Here is a 12,154-nt window from a genome sequence, read left to right on the forward strand (position 1 = left end):
AATTATGTGTATTAATTACTAATCAGCCTTATATTGTGACATTTCTATTCTATATGTACTGTATATTGTGAGTGGCTCCCTAAGCTCAGTAAGTGACAGCAGCACAGAGCATGTGAATCAGTGAATCAGCAGAAAAGAAGATGGGGAGCTACTGGGGCATCTTTGGAGACACAGATCTTTACTGCTAAAGGGCTGTGGTTGCCTTGGGCTGGTACAGAAGCACAAAACATCATGTACAACATTTCTACTCACTTCTTTAGTTAGGCTTTAGTTCTCCTTTAAAAATTAACTATACCAGGCAGACAAGGGGAGCCTGTGATCTATCAGACAGCAGCATGCAGGGTCGGACTGGAGCCTTGGGGGCCACTGGGGCTGCAAAAGATAGGGCCCTCCTGGCAATCCCAGGGCCCCCTTCTGAATCCCAAATCCCATCCCAGGCATGCAGATGCGCGAAAGAGCACAGGATTCGGTCTTTATGAGGCAGCTGGGGGAGCAGGCCTGGGCCAGGAGCAGGGGGCCCATGAGAGTTGGGGCCCATGAGAGTTGGGGCCCACCAGGGTTTTTTTTTCCAGTCTCCCGCCAGCAGAGTCCGACCCTGGCAGCATTGCCACTTAGACACAATGGCGTGGGAGCTGCCACGCTGCTTGCCTCTGCTTTTGCATTCTCCAACTGTAAAACTGCAATGCATTGAATCACACCTCCGTCCTGTTTACATTTAAAAGCGTGAAACATTGCTGCACAAATAACTCCATACCCACATACTTTGCCGGCTATTTAGGGACAAATATACCGATTATAAAGAGGGTCATAATTCTGCAGAATACCAGCTGCATTCCAACTAAAGGTGCACGAGACGGGGACCTCCACTTCCGATATGTGGGTGGAGACACGGAGCAGCAACTACCGACTATAGAAATCTATAAATACAAATAAACACATTTCTTATTATTATTATACACCGATAAAAATAATCATATTAAAACAACGATTCACATCCCCAAGGAAACGTTTCAAAATGCCATTCCCCGCCCCCCGTTCCCCATTATGAATGAACCCTTGGCTGGCAGTTGCTGGGCAGACAGGAGGCAAATAACAGCCAGGCTGACAGATAGGTGACGTCTAATGAGGTTTCCAAGGGAAGCGCAGGAAATCATCAAACAATCCCTCGGGAGACAAATTAAAACACCCAGAGCAACCAAGTTAACGAAGGACTTTGCAGTAGATCAAGGGCGTAATTAAATTACAGCCAACGACAAACAGTGTCCCCTTTGATGATTCCGAGATGGTTTTTCTGCCACTCACAGAATAATAAAGTGTAATGCGGTGCCTTTGTCCTGGCCGGGTGTAACGTTATTATCTGTTGCCTATAGCAACGCATTACAGCCCAAAACTCACGTAGCAGCACCCCCGGGCACAAATAAGGCAACAACGTGATGGACTAATGCCCAAACATTAGAGACCTCCATATCTCCGCTCTTTAGTACCTTCTCCAATGCTCCTAAAGCTTCTGTTTGCTTCAGTCAGGGGCCAAAGGTCCGGCACAGTCATTGCAACAAAACACAAGATCTGCGCCGTTTCTGTGATTTTTCAGGAAAAGTTAAAGTGCAGCGGATCAGTCTATAGACAAAATAAATGCATATATGTGAGAGGTAGTGCAAGTGCTTTTGTTTGGTTAATTCCACGGTGAGTTATTTAAACACCGGGAAGTCGATTGCACAAAGAAGGGTCTCGCTCAGACCTCCAACGATACAATTCTTCACTGTTATCTGTACAGCTGGTGGGATTCAAAAACCCCCCGGCACTGAGGGGGTTACAATTTGGGACTTAAGGAGGAGAAAGATTCTATTCTCACTTCTGCTCCGAAGCAACGGGTCCGTGGCTACAGAATAAACAAGTCTCTCGTAGGATCCGGCTACATTCTGCGCTCGGCCTTGTGCTGCTGTGTAATAAGCCGCTCTATTTCTGTACCGAGAGTCTGAAGACTCTCCTGAGGTGGAGACATAAAAAAAAGGGTTACCCACAATTTCATAAAGTGCCCACCAACACGGCTTCCCTCATATATAAAATGTCTTTCTGGGCCTGTATGTGTCGTAATGAAAGAACATGTAACTCTAAGCTTCTTTCCAAACATCATGAACGACACATTTCCACTGGCTTTTAAAGTTATTTGCAAATGGAACGGCTACTTCAACAATGCAGCAGAAGCCGGTTCCCCTCCATGTTGGTTACACAGTTTCAAGATGGCAACCAGCAGTGCAGACAATATAAACAGCCAACAGCAGTCAAACACTTAGGCAAGGGCCACGCAACACATATCTAATGCGGAGAAATGCAGGGAGAGAATTCACTGCTCCTTTTCTGCTGCAATGCCTGCACCCGGAATCATAACTCTGCTCGGGTCACGCAGGCCCGGACTGGCAATCTGTGGGTTCTGGCAAATGCCAGGGGGGCTGCTATAAGGTGCCATAGAAAGTCACTATTTAGTGGGCTGGTGGGGGCTAATTGGGCCTCTGTGCTTGAAACGCCAGGGCCTATTTTAATTCTCAGTCCGGACCTGGCAGGAAGACTTTGAATTTCGTGCCTGACCAAGCAGAGTTATGATTCCGGGTGCAGGCATTGCAGCAGAAAAGGAGCAGTGAATTCTCTCCCTGCATTTCTCCGAAGGCTGAGATACATGTTGCATGGCCCTAGTCTTAGTCTTTCACTGCTGTTGGCCATTTATATTGTCTGCACTGCTGATTCTCCTTCTTGAAACTGTGTAACTGCCCTGGAGGGGAACCGGCTTCTACTACATTGTTGAAGTAGCCATTTCATTCACAAATAACTTTAAAAAGGAGCAGCAGGGCAGTGGATTATCGGCCTGCATTTCTACTTTGTGTCATGACTAAGGGTAAGGCCACACGAGGAGATTCGGGGAGATTTTGTCGCCTGGCGACTAGTCGCCTCGTCTTTTGAGCGACGATCTCCCCGAACTGCCTCTGCGTTTTTCCCCATAGGCTACAATGAGACAACTTTGGGCGCCTATTGAAAACGCAGCGCCTCGTGTGCATTAGCGCAGGTGACTTTGCATTGTAGCCTATGGAGAAAAACGCCGAGGCAGTTCAGGGAGATAGTCGCTCAAAAAGACGAGGCCATTAGTCGACATGCGACAAAACCTCCCCGAATCTCCTCGTGTGGACTAGCCCTAAGAACGCAGAAGTTGCCTAGAATTACATTGTCTTCCGTTATTCAGACAATAGTTTTGGGTGACATCCCCCTTTACAGGAAACAGAGAGGATGATTTTGGAATTCTGCAGTTGAACTGTATATTTACATACAATGTCTAATATATAAAATGGCAGTAGAGGAAGGCGCTGACCTTGAGGGTGATGTTCTTTAGCAACGTGTCCTCCAGCACCGCTTGCAGCTTCCGGTTGATCTCTAAGGACAGATCTAAGGTGAGGCCACTGTCGGCCGGGTGGGAGGTGTAGAGAGAAGCCATAATTCCTCCTCTTTTGCTCAGATGAGCTTTGTTTAAATCAGAGGCCTCCGAAGAAAGAGTCCCGGCTTCCTCCCGCAGAATGTAAGTCTGAATGATTCTGTAACAACAACACTGGTCAATATGATGTCATGACACAATGTGTCCCCCAAAATCCCACTGCTGTCAGGATAGAGTCTAAGAACAGAGACCCTCCAGCCACTGATGATGGAGCAACAATAATCAATAGTGTGTGTGAGCTTCAACCACCTTATCTAACCTTGTGAGTTGGGTGCAAAGCAGTCCGGAAACCCTCGGGGTTACAGAGACATACAAAAAGCAAGCGTTGAGAAACAATAGGTTTTCCCAAATCATCTGTTCACTTCTCATTGTCTTAATTAATGGACTAGAAACGACTGAACTCAATTGGACACTGTTTTATTTGTTCTACACTTAATTGGTTTTTGTGTGTTAAGGGGGTGGGTTCTGGTGTGGCACACTCCCAACCAGGTGGGGTTAAATACTTTGTACATTGTATCACCAGACAGGCTTGAAAAAGGGTGATATTACGCCCGAAAATGGTGTCTGACTTAATAAATTACATTTTTCACTTTTTTGCAACAAAGCTTTTTTTTTCTAGTACGACTGATGATGGAGCCGGACTGACGTAACTCACTCAATGCCAGGGACTGAGGGGCTGCAATCGTACTAACAGACTGGGGGCATTGCTCATGTAAAAGGAGGAGCCATTTGAACAACATGACCTTTCTTTCAGGGAGTAAGGAATGGCCAGTTAGATTCACTAATATACTGATCTCCTGCCGTGAGTTTCATTTAGGTGAGTTACAGGAGATTATATTAATTATGTGCTGGCCTTTATATATTAGCACTATAAAGCTAATTTTGCCATGTGTATTTACTATTATTATAGGCTATATGTGACATTACAGATGCCTCTACCTGGGATAGGCTTAGGGCAGCTTCCCATCATCAGGTTCATACAGTGTGGACTTATTTTAACTTTGTTTTTTGGGACAACTCTCCCTGTGGACTTTCCAGATAACGGATTGGCTTTGGATGATTTAATATGGATTTTTTTTTTTTTGCCATAAACATTTTTATTTGGCCTATTGGATACTTCTTGGACACTGTGCAACATGGTATTACATGGTTTTAAAGGAAAAGTAAACCTTTAAAATAAGTGAATGTAAAATTGATGAGGGGCTATTCTAAGCATTTTTGTAATTTACATTGATTGTTTATTTTTCATTCCAAGATATTAAAGAGTACTGTTAATATTTATTAATTTTATCACAACAGCGCCACCTGCTGGTCAGTTTCCCACCAGTCTGACCAGCAAGTAGTCAAGGAAGTTGTCAGGAGAAAGAAAGAGGCTGATGTTCTTCTGCTTAGGAAAGATGTGAGAAAGGTTTCTAATTTTATTCCTAAGCAGAAGAACATCAGCCTCTTTCTTTCTCCTGACAACTTCCTTGACTACTTGCTGGTCAGACTGGTGGGAAACTGACCAGCAGGTGGCGCTGTTGTAACACAATTCATTCATATTAACAGTACATGTATCCCTTAATATCTTGGAATAAAAACAAAATAAATGTAAATTACAAAAATGGTTAGCATGGCACTCATCAATTTTGCATTCACTTATTTTAAAGGTTTACTTATCCTTTAAAGGTTTACTTATCTTTAATGTATATATATATATATATATATATATATTGCAATGATTAAAGTTTAAAAGCCATGCAGAACTGCTCTAGGATTAATGAGGTTTAACCTAAATGTTTATCCAGAATGCTTTGGGCTTAAGGTCAGTACTGATATAAATTAGGTTCACATGGTAATGGTCTTTGTACACTTGATAAAGGGTTTTGACCCGAAACAGGTAGTGTAACCACAACCTGGAATAAATAATGCAGCCATGCAGAACTCAAGCAGCTTTGTTTGTTTCCCTGTAGAGCAGTTGGCGACTGTGTAGAGATTTGTATTGGATTTTATTTTTGCCTTTACATCCCCTTTACTGTTTCCAACTCCAGCTGCAGGGACAAAGATCATGGAGCCAGATTTAAACAGATAAACTGGGATTCTATTTGGAGGATTATTTTGCTGCAGCCACTGGTTCTGCAGAGTTGGAGAAAGTTTATATTAAACAATACAAAAACTATAAAATCCACATTAGATTAAATGACAACACAGGAGCCAGTGCAGTCTGTATATTCTGATTATTAATCAGTCTTGTTGTATCGGCTTCTGGCAGATATTGACTTGTGCTGATTTGATCATTTATGACGACCCCTAAGCAGCCCAGATCACACTGAGCATGTGCACAGTCTTGGTCTTGCAAAGATGTATAACAAAGTTACAAGATGGTGACCCCCTGTGGCCAACTTTGAAAGCATAAATCATTTGTTTGATTAGACTTGTGGTGCAGTAATTTCATGTTTATGTTTAGTATACAAAATACAGCATTTCTAGCCTTATTCTATTTTACACTTTACTTACCCTTTAAATCATATTGTACAGACCAACAACAACCTCTTTTTTTTGGATTACATAGAAATTAGCAGAAAACATTAAAATCCATTTGTTTATTGTGCTCATGTTGGACAGAGGCGCATATACGACTCATATCAAACAACAGAAGAACAGCCACTTAAAGGGGTGATTAACTTATTCCAGTGGTCAAGGAATCCTTTAAGGTTAGAAGGGTTTGTTTGCCATTGTGGCCAGCAGCTAGTGATGAGCAGGGGGCTTAAACCAGTAGAAGGTCCAAGAGGCGGAGTCATTGCTCAGGTGATGAGGCAGGAAAGTCAACAGTTAAAGGGAAAGCTGTGACATTCTCTCTATGAAGAAGCTATGATGGTAGATACAATGATTATTATATAGAAAGGCCCAGGAGGATGTATTGAAAGAAATCAGAAAAGGCAGGGTTAATACTGTTATTGCATAATGTATTGTTATGGGGATTCTCCCAATAACTTTAATGTAGACACTAAAGATTATTTTTTTAATCCCTTTGAGGCAAATTAGTGGCTGCCGCTGATGGGTTTATAGTACGTGCCCTTTAGGGACAGGTATGGCTATTTTTAAATAGGTACAGCCCCAGAAGTATCAAGAGAAATACAATAAAAGGAACATGTTTGGTCTAATATTTGACAGACAATAGTAATAACCGGTAAATACATCTCTGTATATTTGTATTTATACATATGGGAGGAGGGAGGTGCCATATTGATTCCCTTAGACAGTACAGTATGAGGGTATAGCTTATTGTGTGCCCAGAACATTCCTTCTCTGTATATTTGTATTTATACATATGGGAGGAGGGAGGTGCCATATTGATTCCCTTAGACAGTACAGTATGAGGGTATAGCTTATTGTGTGCCCAGAACATTCCTTCTCTGTATATTTGTATTTATACATATGGGAGGAGGGAGGTGCCATATTGATTCCCTTAGACAGTACAGTATGAGGGTATAGCTTATTGTGTGCCCAGAACATTCCTTCTCTGTATATTTGTATTTATACATATGGGAGGAGGAGGTGCCATATTGATTCCCTTAGACAGTACAGTATGAGGGTATAGCTTATTGTGTGCCCAGAACATTCCTTCTCTGTATATTTGTATTTATACATATGGGAGGAGGAGGTGCCATATTGATTCCCTTAGACAGTACAGTATGAGGGTATAGCTTATTGTGTGCCCAGAACATTCCTTCTCTGTATATTTGTATTTATACATATGGGAGGAGGAGGTGCCATATTGATTCCCTTAGACAGTACAGTATGAGGGTATAGCTTATTGTGTGCCCAGAACATTCCTTCTCTGTATATTTGTATTTATACATATGGGAGGAGGAGGTGCCATATTAATAGCCCTTGATGGCGGCCCTGCTTAATGGGCCAATAGCATAATTTCGTATCAGCAGAGCTTTGTAAGTAATTTGTAAGTAAGTAATTGGCAATGCACCAGAAAAACACAACATGGTTTGTTTATTTGCAGCAGGAAAATATAATAAAAACTGTTGAATAAAAATGGTCCTTAACCCCCCCCACCCACCGTTATAGTATAATGCCCTAATATCATGCCAGCGTCTCACTTAGCATAGAAAAGAGCTTTATTAGCAGGTGCAGCAGGTTATAGAATGGCAATAAGCTGTCCCTGCTCAGAGGAGCTTACAATCTATGGTTCTTATACTTTGGGCATGTTCCTTAGTAGAAAGCCTATGAGCCAGCAGGCAGCATGTATTTCCCAGAACAATTAATAGACAAAAGTACCATTTGGTGCTAATGTCCGAGGCCCATGTTTATCCAGCAAATATGAATATAGCAAAATAAAAGCTTGTTGCTATAAAATAATCATTTGAGTTTGTTTCTGTACAAACCTGTAACACTCAGGAACTTGGGGAGGGGGTAGAAAGGCACCCAGGCTGCTTGGTTCTGCGTGGGAGGGGACAACGGAAGCCACACCCACTACAAAACTAAACAATTTGCATAGTGGGTGGGGTTAATAAGCTTCACACTCCGCACAGGCAGTTTGTGTGTGAGATATATATATATATATATTACACACTGGAAAACATAAATAAATAGTATTAAATGTTTGGGAATTAAATATTAAAGCTTCATATTAATACAAAGTATCTGAAATGCAGGACGTGCCCCAATATGTAACAGATCATGAGAATAACATCCAGTTCCATTCACAACAATCACTTCACCATCAACAGACTGACAGACTGCAACACTCGTGTACACACACACACACACACACACACAACTCAGGGAAGAGATGATACAGTGCACAAGAACCAACACTCATACACACATAGGCCTGAGGCTGGAACACAATCACACATCTAGCCAATGATTCAGACACTGTCACACAGGAGCTTACACTCATCAGACTCACAGTCGTATTCAGACAGCTGCTTGTGGGCTCAGGTACTATAAGTGGTGACATTCTAATTAGCATGGACTGTGCTGCACCTAAACACTCATTATGTGGGATAACATTAGGCCTATGAGCATCTATTAAGCCCTAGTTAGTGATCTGTAACAGCACAACTTATTCTGCACCAAAGAAATAGCGAGGAATATCCACAGAGTCACCATATTTCATACACATGGAAGCCTAGGCCCACTACATGCTATGTACTACTGGGATGGTATTTTCACTATACTTAGTACAGGGAATATATATGCTGCCATAGCTTTATGGGATCTCTCTGTACAGACTATGAGCCTGTACTAAGCACAATTCAGCAGGAACAGTCCCCTAAGTTTGCTCATAGTCTGTACAGAGAGATCCCATAAAACTATGGCAGCATAGGTATTCCCTGTACTAAGCACAATTCAGCAGGAACAGCCCCTAAGTTTGCTCATAGTCTGTACAGAGAGATCCCATAAAACTATGGCAGCATAGGTATTCCCTGTACTAAGCACAATTCAGCAGGAACAGCCCCTAAGTTTGCTCATAGTCTGTACAGAGAGATCTCATAAAACTATGGTACATAGGTATTCCCTGTACTAAGCACAATTCAGCAGGAACAGTCCCTAAGTTTGCTCATAGTCTGTACAGAGAGATCTCATAAAACTATGGTACATAGGTATTCCCTGTACTAAGCACAATTCAGCAGGAACAGTCCCTAAGTTTGCTCATAGTCTGTACAGAGAGATCCCATAAAACTATGGCAGCATAGGTATTCCCTGTACTAAGCACAATTCAGCAGGAACAGCCCCTAAGTTTGCTCATAGTCTGTACAGAGAGATCCCATAAAACTATGGCAGCATAGGTATTCCCTGTACTAAGCACAATTCAGCAGGAACAGCCCCTAAGTTTGCTCATAGTCTGTACAGAGAGATCCCATAAAACTATGGCAGCATAGGTATTCCCTGTACTAAGCACAATTCAGCAAATTATAATAAAGTAAAATAAATAAAATCATAACAGCCAACGGCATTCTTAAATAATGGACAAATTCAGAAATAAAATACACACAGAGATGATTATTATACAGTTTAAGTGACAGAGATGAAGGAAGACAAATCAATGAACAGGATTAGATACAAAGCAAAAAGAAGCCGTGAGACCCCAGTGAAGTTAGTTCAGAAAGTGGAGATTCCTGTAGTGATTAGTGAGTGGAATCAGCAGAACATGAGAATTTAGAGCTGATCAAGTCACGGTGAGAGAGTTACACTGTTAGTAAAGTGGAAATTCCCTGTGTCCTGAGGTGTCAGAGTGGAATCAGGAGCAGTGAGAGTGTAACAGCTGGAGGGCCGAGCAAGAAGAGAATCATTGGTGTTAGAACTCACAGGCGATGGTTGTGAGTCGCAACTGGTGGGAAGTGCAGTCATACGTACTTTGTCTTTTTCCTTAATTCCTCCACAAGTTGCTTAATGTGATCCTCCATGAAATCGATCTTTTCGTTTTTCCGGGCGTGCGCTTTCTGCAGCCGAATGATCCTCTCGATGAGAATGGCTTTATCCACTTCAGGAAAGCTGTCCCCCTGCGCAGAGGAGCTCGTGTTCTCCGGCGACCGATCCTCGTTGCTGCTCTTTGCGTTCAGAGACCCTGCACAGTAAATACAGAGACGGGGAAGGGCAGTTAATGACCGTGTGATGCTTTGGATCGATTATTTGAAACAAAATTCAGAATTTAATTTAATTCAGAATAGACTCCGGGCAACGCCTCCTGAAGGGGCAAAAATAAACTGCACAGGGATTTTGAATTTTTAAATTAAAGGATGTAGTTCAACCTTATGCTAAAGGGGAGGGGGGTTCACCTGTAAGTGGACTTTTAGTATGTTATAGAATGGCCAATTCTAAGTTACTTTTCAATTGGTCTTCGTTTTTTTTTCTTCTTTTAATTTTCCTTTTTCTTCTGACTTGTTCAACTGACCCCGTCTAAAAAACAAACGCTCTGTAAGGCGACACATTTGTTACTTTTTATTCCTCAACTTTCTATTCAGGCCTCTCCTATTCATATTCCAGTCTCTTATTCAAATCAGTGCATGGTTGCTAGGGGAATTTGGACCTTAGCAACCAGATGGCTGAAAATGCAAACTGGAGAGCTGCTGAATAAAAAGCTAAATAAGTCAAAAACCATAAATAATAAAAAATGAAGACCAATTGCAAATTGTCTCAGAATATTTCTCTTTACATCATTACAACATTAAAGGGGTGGTTCACCTTTAAGTAAACTTTTAGTATGTTAGGATTCTAAGCAACTATTTAATTGGTTTTCATTATTTATTTTTATTTTTATAGTTATTTGACTCAGATTTCAAATGGGCGTCGCTGACCCCTTCTAAAAGCAAATGTTCTGTAAGGCTACAAATGTAATGTTATTGTTACTTTTTATTCCTCATCTTTCTATTCAGGCCTCTATTTATATTCCAGTCTCTTATTTAAATCAGGGCAGGACTGCTAGGGGAATCTACACCAAATTGAAGAATAAAAAGCTAAATAACTCAAAAACCTTAAATAATAAAGAATATCACTCTCTACATCATACTAAAAGTTCTCAAATGTGAACAACAACAGTCACAGTTCTAAGCAGCTTTTCAGTTGGTCTTCATTTTTTATAGTTTTTGAATGATTTGCCTTCTTCTTCTGACTCTTTCCAGCTTTAAAGTAGGGTCACTGACCCCATCTAAACAACCAATGATCTGAAATGCAACATTTATTGTTATTACTTTGTATTCCTCATTTTATTTAGGCCTCTCCTATTCCAGTCTCTTATTCAAATTAATGCATGGTTGCTAGGGAACTTGGACCCTAGCAACCAGATGGCTGAAATTGGAGAGCTGCTAAATAAGTCAAAAACCACAAATAATAAAAAATGAAAACCAATTGCAAATGGTCTCAGAATATCCCTCTCTACATCATACTAACCGTTAATTTAAAGGTGAACAACCCTTTTTAAAGGAACTGTGTTTCCAGTGGTCAATCTGTGCTTTATAATTCTGGGATGGATGCCAGTCACTTTGCAGGCAGCAGCTGATACAAGGGCCCCATACACACAGTTGCTCAAATCATTTTTACTAGGGATACACCGAATCCACTATTTGGGATTCTGCCGAATACTTAGTGAAAGATTCGGCCGAATACCAAACCCTAATTTGCATATTCAAATTAAGTCAGGAAAAGGAAAAAAAAGTTGTTAATTTTTTTTTACTTCCTTGTTTTGTGAGGAAGTCATGTGATTTCCTTTCTTGCACCTACTTTACATATGCAAATTAGGATTCTGCACATTCCAATGCACTAGTCTACATGGAACAGCCTGCAGGTAATGAAGGTAATGCATTTTTCCTGTCAAGAAGAGCAAGAGAGTAGAAGTTGGAGCAATGCAAAGGAGCTGTGACTGAGCGCTTAATTACTAGTCTAATGCGGTGCTTAATGGCAGTTATTTCATGCAGAGACATTTCTGACAGGTACATGACAGCTGACAACTTATATTGTTCTTCTTCTCTATAGCAATTACCCATCAACTCCCTGCAACTCACCCACGCATGCACGGGCTGTTTTTAAATGGTGAGATATTTGCAGACAAACTGTGCAAGCGTCCAAAAGACTGGACCTGTAGACTTGTGATTTGTTGCTCAGCACTCCCAGAACTTTTGCAGATACGAAATAACTAATTCAGGCAAAGAAAAAATATCTGACTTTAAAGGAGAACTA

The 12,154-nt window shown here is 41.4% G+C and overlaps 1 protein-coding gene across 1 annotated transcript in view; it reads right to left on the reverse strand.

The window, feature by feature from the left end:
• Positions 1-252: 252 nt before the first annotated feature.
• Positions 253-12,154, reverse strand: part of LOC108697309 (coiled-coil domain-containing protein 186) — a 42,786-nt gene continuing 30,884 nt past the window's right edge. The window contains exons 14-16 of the mRNA XM_018227234.2: positions 9,836-10,046; positions 3,359-3,578; positions 253-1,987 (exon numbers count right to left, since the gene is read on the reverse strand). Of these exons, the coding sequence (XP_018082723.1) occupies positions 1,913-1,987; positions 3,359-3,578; positions 9,836-10,046 (506 nt within the window). The 3' untranslated portion in view covers positions 253-1,912. The remainder of the gene's footprint in view (positions 1,988-3,358; positions 3,579-9,835; positions 10,047-12,154) is intronic.

The sequence above is a fragment of the Xenopus laevis genome, chromosome 7S (assembly GCF_017654675.1).
Source record: "Xenopus laevis strain J_2021 chromosome 7S, Xenopus_laevis_v10.1, whole genome shotgun sequence".
Lineage (NCBI taxonomy): Eukaryota > Metazoa > Chordata > Amphibia > Anura > Pipidae > Xenopus > Xenopus laevis.